Genomic DNA, 23,263 nt, shown 5'->3' with positions numbered 1-23,263 from the left:
CCCCTTGTGCTGTCTTATGGGGCTCTGGCACCGTCCTCTGGGCTCCCTGAAGATGGATTTCTGCTTGGGAGCGACGACACGTTGCAAGCAGAGCCACTGCTGGCGCTTAATGCGTTGTGTGCGCTCCCAGAGCCTCTTAACGAGCTCGATCACCAGGATTAAAATAGCGTGGCGAGGGACTGCTTAGCTCGGGAGCTAATTAGCCGGACGCTCCGCGCAGCGCAAGCCAGCCGGAGCCGGGCGCGAGGTGCACAGAGGGGCAGAGCCCTCCCAGGGAGCAGCTTTTTCCCCCAGAACGCCGGATTTCTCACCAAAACCACCGTGGAGCAACCCCCAGGCGCATTTCTCACCGCTCGTTTAATTTCCCTTTCCGACAGGGAGCTGCCGAGTGCGGCAAGTTGACGGGAATGACCCGTCTAGACGGAGCGGGAGCAGCCCGGAAAGCTGATGCCGTGGGCGGGGTGCTTTAGAATCGGTTCTCCTTTGCCGTGCTGGCTGGGAAATCGGGGAGGCCGTTTCCCCAAGCAGGTGGGACGTGTCGCTGCGTGCGTTTCCACGTCGGCTCGGCGAGGGGTCCCGCAGCACCCGGGGGCTTCCTTCGCGCCCCGTCAGTGCTTTCCTTTCGCCCCGCAGGTCGGTTTCCTGCCGCCTTTGTGCTGCTCCTTCCCCGTTCCTGCGGCCCGACGCGAGCCTGCCGTTGCCTTGGCTGCAGGCTCAGGGTGAGCCCTGCGGACGCTCGGGCTTGAGATGAATCCTCAGCCTTAATTGCATCACCGAGGAGTGAGGATGCGCCCTTAGATCCTCACCAGATCTGTCCGAGGCTTTTTTGTTTCCCCAGCCTTTTGCTTTGCCCCGTTTGCGCGCGGGCAAGGCTTAGTCTGGAGCTTGCCAAAGGCTGGTTCGGAAGCTGCCGGCTGCTGCTTGTTTTCCCCCCCCTAAGACTTAATTACCGCTCGTTTTTCCCCTTTGAAGTGGGTAAAAGTGTATTTCCTGGGTGATAAGGCGCAGTAACTTCAGACAGTCGGAGATCTCCTGATAACTTCTGCTCTGGCAACTCTTTTTACAGCCGCTTTCAGCCTTTGAATGACTGCAGCTTTGCTTTTCCTTTGCAGCTTTGCTTTTCCTTTGCTTTTTGGGGGACGGGCACACCAGCAGCCTGCAGGCGTCCCTTTCCTGAGCTGAGTTTGAGGGAGTTCACCTCTGCCAACACGGCGTTTTCTCCTTCCATGTGCTCCCCTGCTCCCTCCTGGGTTAAAGCCCCCCTTCCTTTGTTAAAAACAAACACAAAAAGTGCAATTATCAAGGAGGCTGCAACGCGTGGGTGCGGTTTGCAGTGCGGGTCGTTGCCTTCGGGTGCTTTAAAAACTCCAAGTGATGGGCACAGAGAGCGTGGAGCTGCGGTGCTCAGACCTCCGGTGCCCCGAGCTCCCCGCAGCCCCTCCTGGTCTCAGTGTGGGGCCCAGGACGCACCCGAGGCTCGCGACCGGAGGCCGAGCGCTTCCTGCCCGTGGCCACAAGCAGCAAATTTAAACCTGGCCAGGCGCACGACCCGGCGGCCTCGGCCTGTGCTGGGTTTCCCCGGGTGCCCCGTCTTCTGGCACGGGATTTCAGGCGGTGTCAGAGGTGCCGTTTGGTGTCCCGAGGCAGCACAAGAGCTGATGCTGTTTAACTCCCCGGGCTGGGGCAGGTAAAGAATTCTTCTGCAGCCTTTTGTGCACCGGCAGCGAGCATCTGCGGCCTCTCCGTCCCGTGCTCAGCTTGCCAGGCTCGCTGGCCGGGAATAACTTCTGAGCTCCTGTGTGTTTAAGAAAGGAAGGCTCCAGGTACACGAAAACCCTATTTTTAAATTAAAATAGGCTCAGCAGGTCCCTGCTGGTGAGCCGTGGGTGTTGGATGAGCGTCGCTGCGTTCCTCGGGGTCATAAACCGTGTCCTGGGGCCGGCCCTAAAAAACTGATCCTGGCCGGGGCGGGTGGGAGTTGAGCTTCTAATTGTTCCTGGAGCAAATTAGGCGTGTGTTTCTCTCTCATCGTGTTCCCTGATGGCCCCACCAGCAGCGTACGAGGTCTCTCGGCCGCGTGCGCCTCGCAGCTTGGCACGGCCGGGCTGTGCCTTTCCCTCCTTGCCACGAAGGCAGCCGGGAGGCTTGGCGAGGAGGGGCTGCCTCCTTCCCGGAGCTGGGAAGCTCTCCATTGTTTCCTTACACCGAGTGGAGCGCCCCGGTGCTCTTTGTTTAACCTGTCAGCTCCCTTGGCGTGCGCCTGCCCTCGCTGCTTCCCCCCGGCTCCGCTCACCCTCGCGGGTGAAGATCCGCGCCCGTAACGCCACGCAGAGCCGTCCCTGCAGCGTGGTTTTCTGCTGAAACCAGCGGGGAAAACGTGTGAGCTCTGCCTGTGTGCATGGGAGAGATCCGAGGCTGCCGTGGCACCGAGCCCAGGATCCGTGCTCCTGGTCCCCCTCGGCTCGTGGCTCTTCGTGAGCCCGGTGGTTGTGCGGTGCTCTTTGGGCTCTGAGCCCCCCAAATCTCCCTGGCCATAAGGTTTTCCTGGCGTCCCGGGGTGCTGCAGGAGCTCCGGGTGAAGCCTGTTGAAACCCTGCGAGTGTGTAGGGAGCTTGGTGCTTTGTGTTTGATGCTGCTTCTGCAGCGCCTGGTACAAAATACACTTATTTTTCCTCTGAAAAAGCATCAGCAGGATGATTTTGACAAGCTGAGAGACTTGGGGTACGCCTTTGGCTAGTTCAGCAGCAATTTCTTACTTCCTTTGTTGTGTTTTTTTTTTTTTTTCCTCCTTTTCCTACTCAGAACCCGAGAAGACCGACACCAACGGCAGCAGTCAGGCGGCGTGACAAGGAGCTGCTTTTCAGAGGAAGGAGCCGCGGTGCTCTGCTGGCCTGTCAGCACGATTCTGACAACTCCAGACCCTGCCTGCCCTCGCAGCTGGGATTTTGCCATCCCAAACCAGATATCTGCCGCTTCCCGCGTTGAAACAAGGCGGCGTGTGAATTACAACTGCCAGCTACGGTACTCGAGGGCAAGGACTCTTTTTCTTTTTTTTTTTTTTCTTCTCTCTCTTTTTTTTTTTTTTTTTTCTATTTTTCCCCCCCCGTCTTCTGTAGCTGGACGTTAGCGCAAACACGCCGAGATGTCTAAAAAGCAAAATCCGAAAGGTAAGATGCGTGCGGCTGTGGTGCAGTCAAAATGCCAATAAACAGCACGATTGATTCCGAAGTTATCAATTAGGGAAGGGGTTAATTGCTTTTGCTATGCTCCCTTCCAGGCTGCTAATGTCACTTGACAGCTTATTGTCACTCTCGTGGTGACACGGTGCAACCTGTTGGGTTTGCTGACATTTCTAGCAGCGTTTCAGGTGTCCAGCTGGACAGGTCTGATGGTAATATTGCCGCGCCTCCGCTGTCAGAAAGCAGGAGAGAAAGATTTTCAGCGGCTGAGGAGTTGCAGAGCCAAACTTATTATTTTCTCCCCTCCTCCCTGGGGTCCCCAGCGGCGGCCGTGCGAGGCTTCCCCTCCCCGGCGTGCTGTCGGGGCGGCTGTGGGATTAAATCTGCCGAGCTTCACCCCGTCCCCTTCCTTTGCCGTTGCACGTTCAGAGGCAAAGCTGCATCGAGCAGCTTATTTCAGCGAGGGATCTCAGCTGCCACACGTGAAGCATTAATTCCAGGGAGCGCGGGGAGGGGTGGAGGGTTACGAGTTTCTTTTTATTTGAGCCGACTGCTAATTAATAATTTAAGGCGCACGGGTTTGACAATTCGTGTCCTCTGCCTCAGGAGAAGAGCTTTTGTTCTCTGTAGATTTCCTTTCTCCGAGCAGCTTTGGCGTAGCGGCGGTGCCTACCTGAGGGGCCCTGCTGTCCTCTGACAGCTAGACCCGGGCACGATTTGAAGCAATTAGCAGCAGTTATGGAAATTACAGCGCGGGGTGATTCTTGAACGGCTTTTAAAATGCTGTGTCTGTGGCTGTGCTTTCGGAAGCCTCGGTGCAAGTCGTAACGAAATTGCCTTTTCCCAGCTGCTGGACGTGGAGCCCGGCAGCTGCTGGTGCTGAGCACACGGGGAGAGAAAATGCTCCTTGAGGGGCAGGGAGGAATTATTGCGGCCGGGCAGGGCAAGGGAAGAAGGCTCTGGGAGACTGCTGGGGAGGGACAGGGAGAGCTGCTGCCGTGCTGGGCCCGGCTTTGGGGTGCTCCTTTGCTGCTCACGGTGTCAGCGTGGTGCTGTGGTGTTTCCCAACCCTCTGTGAGGGCCTGGGTTTGGCCAGGTGAGGATCGCCTCTTCGGTTGCTCTTTCTTCTGAAGGCAAAGCAAAAGCCGTGTGCTGCGTAACAGAGGGCCGGAGAGAGGTGTTGAGAGGTGCAGAACGAGTTTGAGCCGTGGTAAATAATGCAGCAGGTTTGAAACCGAATCAAGAACCCACCTGCTGCTGCTGCCGCCTAGAAGAGCCCCGGCCCTTTGTGAACCCCTCAACTCATCAGAAGGGAAAACGCTTCAGCCTGCAGCACAGGCGTGAAATCAGCCCCGTTCCAAACCCGTGTGCGCACCCACGTCTAGCTCCATCCCCTGGGCTGCGCCGGACGGCTCCTCTCAGCCCTCACCCACTCGGTAAGGGGCGATTCAGAAATTCGGAGGGCAGGTAGTCTCCGTGATGCCAGACTGCTCGATAAATATTTTTCCAGCGTCTGGGAGATCCGTTGGCTTAGTGATCCGCGGTTCCCAGCGCTTCTCTTCCCCCCCTCCCAGTGCCAAGCGAGCGTGTTCCCTCTCATCCCCCCTTCCGACTCGATTAATTGATTTGAGTGAAAGCAGCACCGGGCTCGGGAATGACTGCTGACCCCGGGATACAAAGCAATCACATAAATCTTGTTTCCGGACATCAGCCCGCGGCTGTAGGCGTGCCAGGTGCCTGAACCGAGCGGCGCTCGCGCTCCTGCTCATCTGGATGCATCACGGAGCCGTTTCGACGGATGAGAAATCACCCTGCGTGAGTTTCGGAGAGGGGAAGGGTCTCTGGGATCGGTCGCTGGCAAAGGAGGTTTCAGCCAGAGCAGCAGGGAGCCTGCACGGCGGAGTGAGGAGTTCCCTTTGAATCCTTTGAATCTCCCCCTTTGTTTACCCACACGGCACTCGAGGAGGAGGAGGAGCTGTTTGGCACAACCTGGCTGCTCGCTGTGTGCTCAGCCCATGCCTGGAGGACTTGGGGCAGGACCCACGGAGCAGGAGATCTCCACGCCGCTCGGAGTCGTGCAGGGAACACACGGAGCTGGACGTGGAGCACATTTTGTAACCCCATAAATCCCCTCCTGGCTTGTGAGGGGCTGATGCCAGGAGCCCGTGGGGGCTCTGGCCGCATCCCTCCGTCTCCAGGTTCGATTTGATTTTTCCATCCCCTGCGTGCGGATGGGAGCCAGCTGGGGAAGGGCAACGTGGGCAGGCTCCCCAAAACTGCCCCACTGCCTTGCCCCACTGCTCGTGTGCTGAAAGCAGAGGCGCTGCCCAGCCTCGTGCTCGGAGAGCCGCCCCACAGCGCGTTCAGCCTGTTGCAGGCAATCTTTGTTTTAATTCCTCGTTCAATTTTCCCCCTCTTCCAAGCCATCAGGCCTGTTGCGTGGGATGCAGCATGCGTTGGTGCATCACGGCGTCCTGCTTCTGTCCCTCTCAGGGGGGAGATCTCGGGGTTGCAGGTCCCCCTTGTGGCCCCGATCCCTTTCCTGTGTCAGGTTTGGACTCAAACACAGCGTGCATGCTTGGGCCCTTCAAACCAATCTGAGAAATTAAGCAGGGTTTCTTGCCTAGCAAAACCCTGCCGTGCAGCTGCCACCTCCTCGGGCTGCCTTTGCATCGCGTGGCGCTCTCTTTGGGCACTGAAATAGTTTCCACGGCAGCTGCTGGAGGCACCAAGCCCTGGTTTTTGAGTGGACCCCGGCAGCGAGCGATGACGGAGGCTGAGCAAAGGGAGTTCATCGGCCAAGCACAGCCCCTCGCGTGGCTCCGTGCGTTTTGGTGGCAGGGAGGGCTCGCAGATGCGCACGGTGGTGGCGTTTGTTCTCCTGGATCGTAAGAACAAGCAGAGGTAGCTGTCAAGTCCTGCAGGAGACCTCATTTTTCTTTTGTTCTGCATCCCTGTAAAGCACGGCGTTAATTTCTACCCGGCAGGTGCTGGAACACTCGTAGTTTTGCTCAATTAGATGTCAACAAAACGTATCGGTGGCAGCATCCCGAACTGATCCCAAGCAGACCGGTGTTGATTCCACCCCAGTCTCGTACTTATTGCCCTCAAATTCACGGGGAGAGAGCTTAGGTTTGGTTCCCCAAGAGCAGGGCGTGGGGACAGAGTTTTTAAGGAAAAGCAGCACGCTCCGGGCTGCCAAACACGAGCTGTGGAGCTTGAAGTGCAACGCCTGGAGCCTGGGAGCAGCGGAACCACAAACAGCTCCCACGGACGTGATCTTTTAAACAGCGTTTCTTCCGGAAATCCTGATTTACCCGTGTTTTGGGGTATTTTCATCTACGGATACGCCTGAAAGAGCAGGCCGGTGGAGCGAAGGCGTTCTACCTCGCCCTGAGCAGGAGGATGCTTCAGGTGCTTCGTGTTCCGTGGCAGAGCTGTGCCTGGCAGAGCCGGCGTGGTTACCACCAACCTGAGAAGCCGCAGACCCTATAAATGTTTCCCAATTTAACCAAATCTCAGCTGCACTCCAGGCAGCGATGCTGGGGCCTCACGAGCCCGGCATCGCTCGGAGCGGGGCTTTCGGTGCTGCCGTAGCAAGGAGGCTTTGGGGGGCCACCACACTTGGCCCGTGTCTGCCCCAGGCTGTTCTGATTGCTGGCTGCCAAGAAGCAGAGCTTCCTGAGGGTGTAGCTGTAATTCTTGCACGTGTCTCATGCAGGAAGGGCTAATTAGCAGAGTTGCAGGAGGAGCAGACTGAAAGAAGCCGGCAGTGGGATATTGGGTAGGGTGGATTCCTCCTGGTGCCCTCGGTGTTCCTGTTGAGGAGGAGCGATCAGGCCGAGAAATAGCACTGAAACGCAGCAGTAAAGGATGGGGGATGAATGATCTCTTGCCACCCCGTTTTCCTGGAGGATACAGCTGGGAACACAGAGGCAATTAAGGCCGTTAGCGTCGCCCCTGGAGTTTATCACATCAAATCACCGGGGTAGCACCGCGTGGTGCCGGCTTCGAGGAGCGCAGCTCAGCCCGAGCAGCGGAGAGCCTCGGCACGTCGGGCACAGTCAGAGCCCTGGCGGTGCTGAGGGGCTTTCTGTCCCCGCTAAGATGTTCATTCCCCAAATCCCACAGCCACCGGTGGCAGCCAGGATGGTGTCGGCGAGGACGTGAGCGCTTTAAATTCCGTCTACTCTTCCAAGTAGCCGCTACCATGAGAGACCCGAGCGCCAGCAGCCCTTTTAATGATGCCTGGCAGTGCTCCTGGGCAATATCAAATGTATACGGCGTAGTCTCCGTTGCATAATTTTTGCATGATAAACGTTTTCGCACCAAGGAGGACTCGGGCCGTGGCGGAGCGACGGGGAGCTGGAGAGGCAGCTGGGAACGCGGCGCTGACAGGTCCGGTGCCCTGGAAGACCGAGCGCAAATAGAGATGTGGGAGGGATGGGATTGAGAAGGTGCTGCTGGGGGGAGCCAAGCTTCATCTTCCCTGGCACCTGGGTCCTCGGTGGACCGCTCTGCGAGGAGGGTTCTGAAAAAAGATTGCGAATCCTCACTCGGCGATGGGAATCTGAAGGCCATTTACAAGATTAAGGGCTGCAAAGTTGGGAGCTCAAACTCCTGCGAGCTCCGGAAACTCGAGAAAATCTTGCTCATGGGGCTGCAGCCAGTGAGGATGGAGCGGGGAAGAATTTAACCGTTCATCTGTAGCCTTAATAAGAGCCTGACCTTTCCATCATGCTCACAATTCTGTCACTGTATTTGGAGGCATCGCGGTTTAAATGCTACATCAATGTCTGGGAACCGCGGGAGTCAATGGTGTGTCTCAACGCCGCGTACGAGTTATTTAGGGGAGGTGAGGGAAGGAACGTGAATCAGCAGCTGGGAACAGTGGGCTGGGCTACGGCACAGGGCAGTGACCGGGCGAGCTGCCCTGTCCCCGCCGGTGGCCCTGTCCCCGGAGCCACCGAGCGGTGGCACCTGCAGGAACCCGGCTGAGGAGCTCGGCAGGAGGACCCCGGCCTCATGCCCGAGCTGGTGCCCTCGTAAGAAATCTGCCCTCGGTGCTGTGTGTGCATGGGAAGGCCCTGGAAAGGGCTTGTAGGGGTTTGGAGCAGGAGGTGAGGGGGCTGGGGTGCCCACCTGTGATCTGTTTTGTGCCTTTTCCGTAGCAAACCTGAAATCTGGGCTGCGCAAACCTTTGGCAGCCAAATCCAGCGTGGGTCTGGGATCCCAGCCCCTCGTGGTGCTCTCTCGCAGCAGGGCCCGCGGATTTCGGCGACCTTTGCTCGCTGGCAGGGAGCAGAGCTGTTGGCGATGGCCACCTCAATTGCGGGTCTCTTTTGGAAAAGAAGCATTACCTTGGAGATCACAGCTGGCGGGGAGCGCGAGCGGCTGAATCTTCAACCCCATTTATCAGGCTGCTTGCCATTTGTACCTCCAGGTGGAGGAAATTGGTGAGCGCGCTGCTCCAAGGCTCTCGCGCTGAGGCTGTCATTAACTCTTTATTACTGGGCTCAGTAAAAGATTAATGCAGAAACGGGGGGGGTGGAACGGGTCGGCCTCAGCGAGGCTCTCTCGCGGGCCAGCCCTGCTGGGGCTTGTGTTTGTTGGCTCACGGCTCTGCCCCGTGGTTGGTGTCAGAGTTTTATTGGCTTCCTGAGGTCAGCGGGGCGTTGGCACGCTGGGTGCAGCCGGGATTACTTCGTGGCACCCCGGCTGGTGAAACAGAACCTGGTCCTGGAGCGAGGCTGGGACGTCACGGCTGGTTACCCTCCGGTAACAGGAGCGGCCCGCGGACGCTGTGCGTCTGTAGGATTTCAGCCTCCTCCCCGGCAAGGCAACCAGCCGGGGCTGACCTCGCTTCGTCTCCCTCCAAACGCCTCCTGGTGCCTGTTGTTCAGAAGACAGCCTCCCTCTCCTTTGTCTTCACAGATCCGTCTGGGTTTATTTTTGATGTGCAGTCCAACACCGTGATGGCCCAAGGAGGAACCTTTGAAAACATGAAGGAGAAGGTAAATGTGTCTGCCGAGACCTGAACTCGCCACGTGCTGTGGAAGAGCTCGTGAACGCTGTATCTTTATCTGCTCTCGGAGGTGAAATATGCTTCTGTCTGGGAGCTAACTGCAGTTCTGTCAAAAGCAAAATTTTATTCAGGCTAAATCGTCCCGGCACATTAAAGTTTTATAAGGAAGTCATCAGTTAAGGGTTTCAGACTGCTTGCAGAAGGGTCGCTGCAGGCACAGCGCGGGGGAAAGCGGGTGGTTTACGTGTCACCTCTTCCCTTCCCTCCAGATCAGCGCAGTGCGTGCCATCGTCCCCAACAGGAGCAACAACGAGATCGTCCTCGTGCTGCAGCACTTCGACAACTGCGTGGACAGAACGGTGCAGGCCTTCATGGAAGGTAACCGTGGTGGGTTTTTTGGCTGGCTTTGTGGCCTCGGGACTCGGACCTGCCCTGTCCGTGGACCTTTTTTGGGAAGCAACAGTGCTCGTGCAGCTGGGGCTGTGTGTAAGTGCCCCAGTTGGCAGGGAGCTCTTGGAGCTTCCCAGCACGCCCAAGTACAAGCTCTGCACAAAGGCGAGCAGCAGCCAATTCCTTCCCAATTTCTGGTGGTGTTTGTCCATCCGGGGGTCAAGGCAGAGAGAAGTACTCGATAGCTCGTTAGGTAATGGGTGTTCGGTGTGCAATCACAGAAACTCTTGCTCTTGTGTGCAAAACCAGGCACGTCTTCAGCTTCCAGAGTTGCTGTCTGTGCTTTGTGCTGTGTTAGATGGGTTTTCTGACCCTGCTGGTGATGCTGCCCCTCGCTTTGCTGCTCTTGTTGCTGTGCTGACCAGCACAGACAGCCACACGGAACCCATGGAGGCTTTGGGCATCCTGAGCTGGGGTCCCTGGAAGAGAAATCCAGTGTGTGTCTGCCCCCGAGCTCAGAACTGCTCCTGCAGGGCTCTGAACACCCAAACCTGTGCTGTGACAGAGCCAAAGCAAGGATGTTTGTCTGGAAACAGCTGGCCTGTGTACTAAGGGTGTAGTCCTCTTCGGGCCAGAGCAAAAACGAAACCGATCCTTTTGTTACGTCAGCCAAGAGAACTGAAACTGCTGGGCGTAGGAAGTGTCACGGCTGGTGCCAGGTGTGGAGGTGCTTCCACGTGAAAGGGCTGGAGGCAGGTGCCTTGTCCACCGCTCACCTCTGCCTTTTTGTTTTAGGCAATGCCAGCGAAGTACTGAAAGAGTGGACTGTAACAGGCAAAAAAAAGGTAATGCCTTTAAATATACTTTACTAAGGTATTTATCTCCTTTTTTATTTATTTTTTTTTTTGAGGATGAGGGAGGGCATAAATCCAGGCTGCAGAGAACAGCAAGCATTCCTCATAATTTCAATGAGAAAAGAAAGCAGAGAACAAACGCGTATATTGATGGTAGCAGAGCAGACTCCCCGAGACGCTCACTAGGTTTTCAGGTGCCTCACCATTCAGGGCAATGATTTACACGGTAACTTCAGTGCAAGTTGTAAACATCATCGTCTCACCCCATTTGCATTCAATTTAGTTGTCAGGCACATTGTGGTGGGTGCAGCAGCGGAAAAAAGGCTTCGAGACTTACTGCCCTAGCGATAGCTTTTATTCTGCTGACCCTCCGCAGGACCCCTAATCCACACTCCCAGCCCCACGCTGAAGTAAATCTTTCTCAGGTCCCTTTATTTCCACAGAGCTCTGTAATTCACTGTTCGGATAGTCGTCCAGTTCCATTTTTCATCGGTAACCTTTGGAGCTGAACAGTTGCATTTAATGCTGAGGTCTGTGGAAATATATTTCTGTGTCATGTAAGCTTCCTCGCCTGTTTTGCCTAGTTCTCTGCTCAGACCCCTGTGAAACGGTTAAATAAAGATTTGCAAAGTTCCAGGACTTGATATTATAATGTCTAAATCCACCAGGGCAAGAATCAAATCGTAATTATTCAGAAGGGCTCCTTTGAATTCTTGAAAAGCACCAGAATGAAACGGGGAGGGAGAAACTGCGACTGCACAGCCACGTGCTGGGAAACGGGGGAATTTTTGTCAGAGCGAGGACTGGAATAAAAGAAAGTTCTGCCTGGCTGCCGCAGAAAGCCCTGGGAGCTCCCCCCGAGCGGCGCGGGGCTGCTGCGGGTTGTGGCCCCAAATCTCTCCCGTTGCCCATCGGTTACGCAGCCTTGGTCTCGCTGGCGCACCGCCAGAGAGGATAACGCATTCGTGTCGCGTTAATGCCCCCGTATCTGTCCTCATTGTGGAATAAATCCCTCCGACTGTTAATAGGATCAACAGCCAGGCTGGCCGAAAAAGCACTTAATTCAGCTACTTTCAGCCAGTAAGCATAAGCTTAATTTTCCCTTTAGGAATTAAGCTTAACGTGTTTTTGTTTTTTTTTTCTTTCTTTCCCCCCTTTGTGGCGCGGATGCCTAATCCTCAGAACAAGAAGAAGAAAACCAAACCGAAACCGCAAGCCGAGCCGAGCCCTGGCCTCGCAGACCCCGGGAAATTGGTGCCCACTGAAGAGGAGCCGTCGGCGGACTCGGAGCAGGGTGGGATTAACGGTTACCATGTGAACGGCTGCGCCCACGACACCGAGTCTGTGGACTCGCTCAGCGAACGTTTGGATGCGCTCTCGGTTGATGCCAGGGAGCTAGAGGATTGCGAGTCCGCCGCACCAGCCATGCCTGATAGAACAGGTCAGTCTCTGTAGGGTGCCGCAGGAGACGGGCACCGAGCCTTTAAAGAGCAGAGGGCTGCCTCTTGCCCGTTGGGTTCCTTTGTTTCGGGTCAGCTCTGGGTGCTGAGCTCTTTGGACGGCTCTTCAGGAGCGAGCAGCTCGCCTCGCTTTCTGCTTTCTGCTCGCTGTCGTAAAGAGGCGGTCAGGGCTCTGCTGTCCTCCTCGCGTTCCCCTGTAAACGAGTGTGCTTTTCTACAGCAGTGCCTGAGCTAGAGAATGGAATAGCAGGCTTTGACACAAAATCGCTCACCATGCATCCTTCCCAGAGCCCTTCATCTCTTAGACAGCGGCCTGAGCAGAGGAGCGCTAGCAGGTCTCTGTCCAGATCCACGGCGAGCACCTCGGCTCCTGCCTGCCTGCCCGGAGCGCGGCTGGACGACGTTCCCGTCTCACCTGCCAACAAGAAGCTCGGTAAGGCCCTGGGGGGGGTCTGCACCCTCTCCGGTGCCACGGCAGGTTGCTGCTGGCCAAATTCTCACCACCTCTTCCACGGTGTCACTGGCAGATAGCGGTGAGGCGTGCTGGACTTTGATTTTAATGCAAGCTAACGTGCTTCGTATTATCTGGCCACCGACTCGCACTCTTCTCCTCTTCTCCCCTATGCACAGTGGGGAATCTTGACAGCAGTTTAGCTGTAGTGCCCGGGGCAGCAAACCCATGTGTGTGTGAGAAGCCGGGGAGGAGGCAGCCAGTCTCGCTGCATACGTTTAGCCCATTCTTCTGCGTGCTCCCTCACCGAGCCTTTAGGTTGTTTCTCATCTTTTGTGAGAATTTGTCACAAGGCCAGAAGTTTGGTCCAGCCCCGTTACAAGAAGTGACAGCCTCCTTCCACCACATTTTTTTTCCTCCTTTGAGTGCTTTCTCCACAGCTGAGTTCTTACAATAACAAGGGGGGACAGGAAGGACCTCAGAGACCCCGATTGTGCTCGCAGTTATTATACTTAGCGCGGTGAGACGCGGTGGTGGTGGTTCACCTTGGTGCTGCTCGCCAAAGCTGTAATGAGCAGTTGTTAATGGAGCTTGGCAGGGGGCAACTGCACTCCGGCAAGCTGCAGAGGGCTCAGGCAAGGTGCTGCGCCCTGATGGCGAGCTGGGATGCAGAGACTAACCCTGGCAGCAGAGAGCCAATCCTCTCGTCTCCTGGGCTGAGGAAATAACCTTTTGTACAGATTTAATTTTAGCTCCCGAGATACTTCTCTTCCCCAGGCAAAGAGCCGTTTCACTCAGTGATGCTGTGTGCTGGTCTTGGGAGCTGAATTCGCTTCCCTTGTTTCCTGTCCCTAACACATGTGAGAAAAATCTCAATTTTTTTCAGACAGGGTCTTCTGTGAAGCTATTTTATTCATGATTGCAATGGCAGGTGCTCTGCAAGCAGGAGCACGCAGTAGAAGTTTATCATAACCTTATATTATTCCCTATTACCCAACACCTGAGTTCTCCCATTTCCTCCTTGGCTGAGTACTACAGGTTCACAACCTACTCGACGCACTTCTATACCTTATTTAATTTGACCAACTGTTAATTTCTCCGTTTCCTTTTCTTTTTCCTCCTTCTCTCATGACTAGAGGGCCCGTGATTTTTGTTTTTACTGATTTTGTGCTGCTCATCCTGTTGTTCTTAGCTATCCTTATTTTGGGACAGTGGGACCTTCCCCTTATCTGCTTAACGTAACTCCCCACTGCTGTGCCACACAATCACTGTTGGATATGCAAGGTTAGTGGAATTTTCCACTGCAAAAACACCTTCTGTTGCAAAAACACCACTTGGTTTCTCACACACGGAAGCGACTCAGAGATGCATTTGGTGTAAGTACGGTGGTAGGACAAGGAGTAATGGCTTTAAATTAAAAGAGGGTAGGCTTAGATTAGGTATAAGGAAGAAATTCTATGATTCTCATCATGTATTTGAAAATGTGGAGGGACATCTCTGCCCACTGAAGGAAATTCCACAAGCTCTGGAAGCTCTTTCCTAAGCAGGAAAATCTCTAGGGCCGCCCCTGCTGAACCTAGTGCCTTTGTGCTGGGGAAGGAAATTTTTAAAACCAAGCAGTGCGCGGTGTTAAAATAAGAGGGAAAGCCATCTCTTGATTTATCCCTGGTGGGAGGATTTAGCAGTGTGATTGACACGGCTGTTTGAGCTCTCCCTGTCTCTTGGTAGGTTCTAATATTGAAAAATCAGTGAAGGATCTCCAGCGCTGCACCGTTTCACTGGCTCGGTACCGGGTGGTGGTGAAAGAGGAAATGGATGCTTCCATTAAGAAGATGAAGCAGGTCTTTGCTGAACTGCAGAGCAGGTAAGTAAAATGTAGGAACGGATCCAGATGTTGAGGATTAAGATCAATGGGTTTGGAATAGGACTTCAGCTTTCTAGTCAGCCTAATGGCATGCTGGTGTTTGCCTTGCTGGCCAAGCACCGTTCTTCAGCGTCTGAGAGCTCAGCATGTTGTAAAGAATAAGCTGGAGTCTAAAGTCCTGTGCTCTGCAGTTTTTAGAAGCCTTCTTTGCAGGCAGCTTTGCCGGGCCTGCGTTTGAGCTGTCATCCCCCTCGTGCAGCAGGAGGCTAAAGCACCTTCGAGGCTTCGGTGTGTCCATCCGGGTCCTTGACGATCTTTGGCACTGCTTTTGTCCGAGAGTTAACCTGGCACCATAAAGCCATCTTAGACCCAGATAAGGCAAGGAACTCTCCAGATAACTGCTGGCTGCTAGGTGCTGGAAGGAGAGGTGTTGGGAGCAAAGAGTGCGGCAGCTTGCGTCTTTTCAAAACAAACATTTATATTTGACGTCTTCAAATGAGGGTTCAATAGAATGTGGAAGAGCAGGATCCTTCCCAAGGCATAAATACACAATAAGGATCATTCTGTAGAGCATTACTTCTCCCTTTTTAAACCAAGCTCTTAATACTGGGCACGATGTTCCCTACGTGTGTAATCAGGTCTTTTTAATGAACGTTTTCATTGTTTTGGGTAAGTGCTTTAAGGCGATATTCCAAAAGTCCTAACATCAGATGCACTTGCTGTCCTGGCTGACTGAGTGTATTAGTGAGAAGTTGTTCTTCTTGGTTATACAAACGTGATTGCTTTTGGTGGAGAAATATTCATAAGAAACTGCACAGAGAGTTCTCCTTGCCTGGAGTGAGTAATATTTGACAAGTAACTAAACCGCTGCTATCACGCCGAAGGATTAGAGACTTGGCAGACGTGCAAATCTGTGTCAAAAGCTATCTGTGTCTGTAAACTCTGTGGCCTCAGAGGCAAGAGTGTTTAGTGGTAGTGATGTAAAGATTGCCGAATTCTGAAGCCCTTCAGCGAACTTGGTTGTTCAGCCTGGGCTTTTTTTTTTTTTCTCCTGCGTGTACTTGTGTTGAACTTTGCTACCAGGAAGTGCTCTCCTGGAGCAGAATGCTGCCCGTGCATTTAAATTCAGCATGTGCTAAAAATAGTGACAAAGAGTGTTTATGGATGACTTTTGAACTCAACAAAAGAGGTGAGAGGGAGAGGCAGGGTTGGCAGTGTCTGCGTGCCCTCCCCCCTGTTTTGATGCTTTCTAACACTTGTGGTCTCTGAGCCAAAGCTGGACGAGGAGCTCCCAGCCCCTCTCGTGCTCTGGAAAAGCTGTGGCAGGAGGGGATTTTCCCTGCTGATGGCTGAGAGATTTGTAGCCCTAACTCGGGTGTGTTCGTATTCATATCAGCCCCTGCTGATAGTGGCTGCCGAGTCACGACTGAGGCCGATTCAGCGTCACCACCGCACGCAGTGGGTTCTGCTGGGTTTTATCGGCCTCCCAACCTTACAACATCACTTAAAACCCTCCCTTGCTTCGGAAAATGTCATTCTGCTGGTTACCGTGCCCGGCTCTGTATAAGCAATCCTCACCCTTTGGCTTTGTGTTATCACCTGCAGAAGGCTTGCTTCACGTTCGGCGAGGTTAAAGACCCAAGTCCAGGCCCGCGGCGCTGCTCCCATAGGGCGGGCGGGCGAAGCAGGACGCACGGTTCCGGGAGCCGGCCTGGCACGGGGCCACCGGGAGCCTTTTCCCCTGGCACGGGGCCACCAGGAACCTTCTGACAAACACCCAGCAAGGCACCGGCCCCACGCAGCCCACAGGCAGCCCCTCTGCAGTTAGGGCATTCAGGAAAGATTCACCTTCCTTTTCCCGAAAGTGATGCAGCTGCCGGTGAGCTGAGACGTCATTTGTTCCGTCACAGCTTTCTTTTTTTTCTCTCCCCCCCCCCCCCACTCCTGACCCAGAGAACAATTAGTGGATTTTAAAACCCCGTGGCATAGGACGAGATCCGGCAGTGAAATCCTCTTGCTGAATCACTGCTCCGGCTGGCGTCCTACCAAAGGCAAACCTGATTTAAAGGCAGGTTTGTTCATCTGAAACAGGAAACATGAGAAGCAAAGCGGGGACCGTTCCAGCTCCTGTGTGTCACAGACGCACCTCGGGTGGCCTTTTAACCAGTGAGGGCTCCGGGCTTCATCCCCTCGCCAGAAACACGCCGTGGGCAGACCTGCACCGAGGCCAGGCACACGACACATCTCCGAAATCCACCCCGAGGGGCAGGGGTGGGTTTCCTGCTGTGAGAGGATTTATCATGCAATCATAGAGTGGTTTGGGTTAGAAGGGACCTCAGAGCCCATCTGATCCCAAGCCCCTGCCATGGATGGGACCCCTCCCATGGGCCTGGCCTTGGGCACTGCTGGGGATGGAGCAACCTGTTCCAGTGCCTCGCCACCCTCAGAGTGAAGAATTTCTTCCTTTTATCTAACATAAACCTGCCCTCTTTTACTTTAAAGCCATTACTCCTTTTCCTACCACCCCACCCCCTTACAGAGTCCCTCCCCAGCTTTCCTGCAGCCCTCTGGGCTGGGGGACGATGGGGTAACCTCAACGAGGGAGTCCCGACAGTCCCCAATTCCCAGAATATTTTTCCTGCAGGAAAAATATTTTCTTCTGGCAGGGAAAGCAGCAAATCAGAGCCCCCCCGAGCCTTTAGGGTGGGGTGGGTGAGCTCAGCGCTGCACACCGAGGTGGGCACGGGGCCGAGAGCCCCTCTCCTGGCGGCTGGGTCTGAGCTGAGCACTCAGCTTTATTTCATCTTCGGCAGCTCCTGGTTCATCTGCTGCCCCTCTTTCTTCCTCAGCTCCCTTTCTTTGAGCCCAGCCCTTCTGGCAGAGGCAGGTTTGTGTTCGTGTCCCGGGGACAGAGCAGCGCGGAGCCGGGGGCAGGCGGTTGGGGCAGCGGGGAGCAGAAGCCCTGGGGGGGGCTTCTCGGGGTGGAAGAGAGCCGGGGGCTGCTCTGAGTCACTCGTCACGCAAAGCTCGGGCTGAGCAACTTGACCTCTGTTCCTCAGCCAGCCCAACTGTAAAATTGGGTAAAGGCCTCCAGCTGAGCTCTGCTGAGTAAATTAAATTACAAAGGGACGCAGGCTGGAAGCTGTGCCGGGGTGCGTGTGGGTCTGCCTGCGGGAGGAAGCCCGAACCAGCCCCTGGAACGCAGGCACTGGCTCCCAGGGAGTGATGTGTGTGCTCAGGGAGGGGATGTTTATGGGGTGGGTAGCGTGGCCAGCCTGTTCCTGCACCCGGTTAATCGTCGTGGCCACGCTCGCACCCTTTCAGCTGCAGCTCCAGGGGATTCCTGCGGTGATGTGGCCCCGGGCAGGCACCGGGGGCATCTCCCTGGACCCTGCCCTTGCTTCTGCTGTTGTGGAGCCAGGTCGAGCTGCACTGGGGACGGCTGGAAACAAGGTGAAGCCTTATTAGCGTAGCTTTTGACACGCGCTGTTGTATTTGCGCAGTTGGGCTGAGAGTGCCTGACCTGGATCAGGCCCCTGCTGTGCTCCGAGCAGGAACAATTCCTGCCCTGAAAAGGCAGATGGACAGAGCGATAAATCAACAGAAGCCGCCAAATGTCAAAGCTGCTGTTCAGAGGGAATTGTTTAAATTGATCTCGCTTCCATCCTCTCTGACATGCAGAGGAGCGGGAGCCGCGGCTCGAGTTTGCATTTCAGCTGCCCTGTGGGTTCCCTTTCAGGCGGCTGCTAAAATAAATACTCTTCCCATCTTCAGGCAAACCTTTTCTCGCTGAAAAAGCCCGTGGCCTGTGCTGAAGGGCTGCCCCTGTGCTTTGCTGATATCGCCCTTGGTCTAATTCGGTGTCTGCACTGCAAGCAGCGGAAAGCTCACGCGTGCAAGGCGAGCTTTGCTGTCACTGCGCCGTTCCCTCGCCCTCTCCCATCCCTCTCTGGGATGGGGGAGAGAATGAGAAGGAAATGAAAGGCTGTGGGTTGAGACAGAGGCAGTTTGTTAGGACAAGAAAGGAAAATAATAATGGTAATAGTACTACTGCTAATAATGTGCACAAACAAGCGATGCACCAATGCCATTGCTCACCACCCGGTCCCCCTAACCCAGCCAGCCCCCTATATTAATTCCCAGCCTGACCCCATAAGGTACGGAATGCCCCTTTGGCCAGTTTGGGGTCAGCTGTCCTGGGTCTGTCGCCCCCCCAGCTCCTTGCTGCACCCCCAGCCCGCTGGCAGGACAGCGAGGAGCTGAAACGTCCTTGGCTCGGTGCGAGCACTGCTCTGCCACAATTAAAACATCGGGGTGTTATCAAGGCTGTTCTCATCCTGAATCCCAAACACAGCACCGTAACAGCTGCTAGGGGGAAATTAACTCCCTCCTAGCCGAAACCAGGACGTATATTTAGAGACCAGGAACTGAAATGAACGTTACAGGCTGGGTGTTGAACGTGTTGAAGCCGCTGGCGGTGGCCGAGGGGAGGTGAGCTGCAGTGATGCCGCCGGCACAGCCGAGGATTTGCTGTGGGAGGCGTAGTGCAGAAACATTTCCAGGAGGGTGTGTGTGAGGGGTTGGATTCCTTACAGTGCAGAACAGCAGCCACCAGTACCTGGCTCTGGCCGGAGTGGGAGCACTGGTGTTTCCTCTCCCGTTGTAACCCTGGTCACTCGGTGGGACCGGAGCCCTCCTCTTCAGGCTGCGAGCGAGGGTGTTGCAGAGCTCCCTGCCCTGCCCTGCCGTGCTGGCAGGCTCTCGGTTGCCCAAACGTGCTGAATTTGGTAGCTGCACGGCTCTGCTTGCACAAAGACTGCTGCTGTGACACCCGGGGGAATCACGGTCTCGTGGCAACGGACACGCTCGAGGCACGCGGAGCCTCCTGGCGAGGGGCGATGCTTCGCTGTGACCCCCTGGGGTGCTCCCACCCTGGGTGAAAAACCCTTGGACCGTAAGAGGTGGGTGGTGGGGACTGCTCCCGAGTCAGCCCTGCAGCCTTTTGGGATCGGCAGCGTGCGCCCTGCCGTGAAGTGAGGCAGAGCACCCGAGCTGGGGATTCTGGACGCTTTTCTAGGTTTAATTAACTACCGAGGCTGTAAGAGTGAAGCAAGGCAACCAGGTGGCTTCACAGTGGCTGCTGTGGGGGAAGAGGTGCCTGAATACCCGGAGCCGAGGATCCCATCCTGCCCTGCTGGTCGGTGCCCTGAGCAACTCTCCCACAAGCTGCGCCCTCGCTTTGCTCTGTTAAAGTCCAGCGGCACAGCTGCCGTTCCCTCTGCCCTTGCCAAGTGGCTCTGACTTTACCGGAGTAAGGTGACCACGCACCCAGCTGAATTTGGGGAAGGCAGCGCCGTGCTCCGCGCTGACCAGAGCAAGTTTTGTGCCAGCAGAGCCTGCAGCACCACTCGGAACAAAGCCGGGCTGGCGGTGGGCTCCTGCTGCCCTCTGTTGGTCTCCGCTCGCTGGCCAACAAACCCAGAAACCGCCACCGCTGCGCCTCTGCCGTAGGATCTCGTGTCCCCTTTGTTTGGTTACTAAATCCTTTTCCTTTCTCTGTTTTTTTCCCCAGCCTTATGGATCGCGAGGTGGCGTTGCTGGCTGAAATGGACAAAGTGAAAGCAGAAGCAAGTAAGGCTCCAGCTTTATTCCAGCACCCGGCGAGGTGTAGGTGCTGCTGCGCCCTAAAGAGGCAGCCCCCCGAGGAGCAGATTTTGATTTATTTCCTGCTCACGTTGTTCTAAATACGGAGTGTGCTGCGCAGCCAGAACTTGCCCCGTACCTTGAGCTATCTGATCAGATTGTTTGCTGCCTGACATGGGTCACAGCCTGTGTGCTCTGTGCCCCCGTTAGAGGGGGGGGATGAGCTGCACCCTTCTGACAGCCGTTGCTGAGCGTTTTGGCATTTTGGGCAGCTGGAACGGGCTTTGTCAGCCTGCCTGGTGCCGTTAGGAAGCTCCACGGGGACACGGCACCAACCCCCTGAGTCCAGGAGGCCCCGGGGAAGTAGTTAGCATGGGGAGAGGAGCGAGGCAAAGCTGCTAAAGCTGCGTGTCGTGCCCGTCTCCGAGTCAGCTCCCAGCTCAGGTTCTGTCTGCGTCTGGAGACGCGAGTGGCTGCGGCGGGGGGAGCTGGGGCTGCTCTGCAGCTGGCACGGGGCTGTCCGTGGGGGCTGTGGGGCACCTGCTGCTTACCAATAAGGGGCTGGGGCTGCTCCGGTGTCGATCTGAGCTGCGATCTGTTCTGCAGTGGAAATCCTGGTGAGCCGACAGAGGAAAGCCGAGGCCCTGAAGAAGATGACTGACGTGGCGGTGCGGATGTCGGAGGAGCAGCTGGTCGAGCTCAGAGCTGACATAAAGGTGAGCTTCCCGCTCTGCTCCTGTCTGATCTAACCTGATCTAACTCTCACCCAAACACAGCACACTTTTTTTGTAACCTCCTGGGTTCTTGGTGCTTCTGGGTGCAGTTCTGTGTTGTGTGCAAGGCTTTCCTGCTCTCCGTAGCGTCCAAAAGCGTCACCAGCGCTCTGCATCCTGCTGTCTACAGCCACGCAGCAGGGCCTGGGACCCTGCATCCCAAATCTTCACTCTTAGCATGTTTTGTGTTTATAAAATACTGACTTCAGCCAACAAACGACCATCCAAACATTAACCCCGGTGCGTGCAGTTCAACCTTCAGCCATTGTGAACTGGCACAGGGACCGGGAACGTGGCCAAGCTGCAGCTTTGTCCTCGGAGCAGTAGTGAAAACCTCCCGCTGGTGCAGGCTGACCTCTGCCTTTCCACCTAGCTCGGAGAGCCTGCCTGCTGTGCATGAGTTGCTTTTATATTCTGTAAAACACTTCTGCTCGCCGGCACACCAGCTCCTGTCACAAGAGGTCAGTGCGAAGTTGCGTGAAGGATCAATTAAACTCCAGCTTGAAAACCGAGCTGCTGTCACCTCTGTTCTCCTGCAGCACTCGCCCCTGTAGCAGGATTAGTGCAGCCGAGGAACCTGTTGCCTCTGAGCATCCAGAGCAGAGGCCTGCACAGCGCTGGCTGTGGACTGGAGCTGCTGTGAGGCTGCAGCTGGGTTCCCGGGGCCCGAGGAAGGCTGTTTGCATGGAGGAGAAAGTCATGCAGGATAAAAATCTGTTCATTGGTTTCCTTAAGTCCTTGTAGCCGCCTGCCTTCTCAGCCGAGGCTTTTCAAGCAGCTCAGATACCCGTTACTAGGCCAAAACAGGAGAGCTTTGTCTCCGTCTCCCATTCCTGTGCTCTGTAACTCGGTGCCCGGGCTGAATTAACGCGTTTTCTCTCTTTTCTCTGAAGCACTTCGTGAGCGAGAGGAAGTACGACGAGGAGCTGGGCAGGGTGGCGCGGTTCACCTGCGATCTGGACGTGCTGAAGAAGAGCATCGCCTCCTTCGGGCAAGGTGAGCGGGCTGGGAGCCACCAAAACTGCACTGTCTGTCCCCAAAATGTAACAATGGGAGAGGAGTCGGCTGGGGGACAGCCCTCCCTTGCCTGGGGCTCTGTTCTCCTTCCTTTCCCCGTGAGCTGTGCCCCTTTAGGGTCCCCACAACAGAAGTTTAATCTTGCCACAAAAAGCTCTGTTGCTGTTCAAGCCTTCAGCTCCAGCCCCGAGCTGCCCCAGCAGCAGCTGGGGGGGGCGAGTGGTTGGGTTCCCGCATGCAGAAGGCGAATTTTGGGCTATTTCTCTTCCAGTTTCTCATCCAAAGAACAGCTACTCCACCCGCTCCCGGTGCAGCTCTGTCACAGCCGTGCCCCTGAGCAGTCCCAGCGAGCCCTCCGCTCCCTCCAGCCCCGCCTGTGCCTCTGCCTCCGCCTCGAGCCTTACCACAGCGAGCAAGAAACCCTCGGCCCCTGCAGAGGCAGCAGCGCTGGGGGCCACCAGCAGCCGCCCCCCCCAGCCTCCCCGAGAGGTACCCGCACCCCCAGGGCGGCTCCCTCTGTTTTGGGGGCACCGGAGCTGCCCCCGTCCGCCCTCGCTCACCCTCCCACCCTTTTCCCTTCCAGGCTGCTCCGGGGAACAGGCGCCCAGGAGCCACTTTCAGGTCCCAAGGCCAGCGCCACCCCGGTCCCCCCGCCGCCACCGGGAGACCCAGCGGGAACCGACACCGGAGCGGGCCGGGCCAGGCGCACGGAAAGCATCCGAACCCCCCGGGGGGCCAGCCCCTGGGCAGCCCCCGCCGGCCGCAGCCCCCGGAGCCCGGCCCCGTCCCCCCCAGCACGCACAGCGCGGGGCTGCCCCAGCGCAAGCCCCGAGCCAGCCGCCAGGAGGGAGCCAGCTCCTGAGGGCACTGCGCTCTCCCCTCCGGGCCGGCGAGGGAACAAGACTGTAGGAAGCTCCTAGCTAGAGTTGATACCGAAGGAAAGTTTACACTTCTCTGTTCTCAATGCCACGGTTCGGTTGGTTTTTTCTTTTCCTTCTCATCCCTTTTTCTTCCCCCCCTCCGTTGTCTGCCGTGTTCTCACGCCTGTGCTGCGCTGTCCCCCTGTGTTCAGCCCTCCCCACGCTCCCCTTTCTTTCACCTTTTCCTTTCCCCTCCATAAATCCCTGTGGCTCCGACCCCACCATCGGCAGGGGGGGGCCCCAACACAGCCCCCAGCCTCTTTTTATGTTTCCTGTGTGCCACCACTGGGGGCTCACCTCGGAGGAGCCCGTGGCAGCCCCGGCCTCGTGCTGGCAATGAGGCTGAGCGCTGCGAAACGGGGGCTGGAGGTGGTTTTGGGGGAGCCGGGGGCTGCATTTTGGGGGGTCTGGCAGAAATCCAGACCCCCGCCTTCAGGGCATGAGGGGGGGGGGAACGCGCACCCAGTGTTTGCACCCTTCGCTCCTCTCTCTTCTTGTTATGTTTGGGGGGAAATCTCTTCATTTTATTCACTCCCCCCCTTCTCGCCTTCCCCTTCCTTCCGCGGCCTCTGTCCCTAAATTAAATTTATAGCAATATCAATTAGCAGAGCTAATCCTAGGCGATACCAGGTGGGAAGCGCGACGGGTCCTCCTTTAGCCTTGTTCGAATAAAGACGTTCACGTTCA

At 56.1% G+C, this 23,263-nt stretch overlaps 2 protein-coding genes across 3 annotated transcripts in view; both read left to right on the top strand.

Moving 5' to 3' along the window:
• Positions 1 to 3,124, top strand: part of LOC309891409 (dnaJ homolog subfamily C member 22-like) — an 8,912-nt gene extending 5,788 nt beyond the window's left edge. The window contains exon 4 of the mRNA XM_082785776.1: positions 2,803 to 3,124. Coding sequence (XP_082641902.1) covers positions 2,803 to 2,985 — 183 coding nt within the window. The 3' untranslated portion in view covers positions 2,986 to 3,124. The remainder of the gene's footprint in view (positions 1 to 2,802) is intronic.
• LOC309891408 (spermatogenesis-associated serine-rich protein 2-like) lies at positions 3,022 to 23,263 on the top strand. Of its 2 annotated transcripts, none has more exons than XM_082785775.1 (12): positions 3,022 to 3,167; positions 9,114 to 9,193; positions 9,474 to 9,582; positions 10,390 to 10,439; positions 11,631 to 11,889; positions 12,132 to 12,341; positions 14,088 to 14,223; positions 19,796 to 19,854; positions 20,473 to 20,582; positions 21,533 to 21,635; positions 21,928 to 22,145; positions 22,240 to 23,263. In XM_082785775.1, the coding sequence occupies exons 1-12, from the start codon at positions 3,143 to 3,145 to the stop codon at positions 22,516 to 22,518; spliced, it is 1,638 nt and encodes a 545-aa protein (XP_082641901.1). In that variant the 5' UTR covers positions 3,022 to 3,142; the 3' UTR covers positions 22,519 to 23,263. The 2 variants fall into 2 exon arrangements, with proteins under 2 accessions (XP_082641901.1, XP_082641900.1); XM_082785774.1 differs by having other exon boundaries at positions 12,129 to 12,341.

The sequence above is a fragment of the Aythya marila genome (genome assembly GCF_965140915.1).
Source record: "Aythya marila genome assembly, contig: HAP1_HAP1_SCAFFOLD_174, whole genome shotgun sequence".
NCBI classification, from domain to species: domain Eukaryota; kingdom Metazoa; phylum Chordata; class Aves; order Anseriformes; family Anatidae; genus Aythya; species Aythya marila.
This window is presented reverse-complemented; position numbering and strand designations above follow the sequence as displayed.

Bases quoted from the DNA above. Each gene is read 5' to 3' on its own strand.
- LOC309891408 (XM_082785774.1), top strand. From the start codon at position 3,143: ATGTCTAAAAAGCAAAATCCGAAAG. The intron at 11,890-12,128 runs GTCAGTCTCTGT...GCTTTTCTACAG, and splicing joins AGCCATGCCTGATAGAACAG to CAGTGCCTGAGCTAGAGAAT. The intron at 19,855-20,472 runs GTAAGGCTCCAG...TCTGTTCTGCAG, and splicing joins CAAAGTGAAAGCAGAAGCAA to TGGAAATCCTGGTGAGCCGA.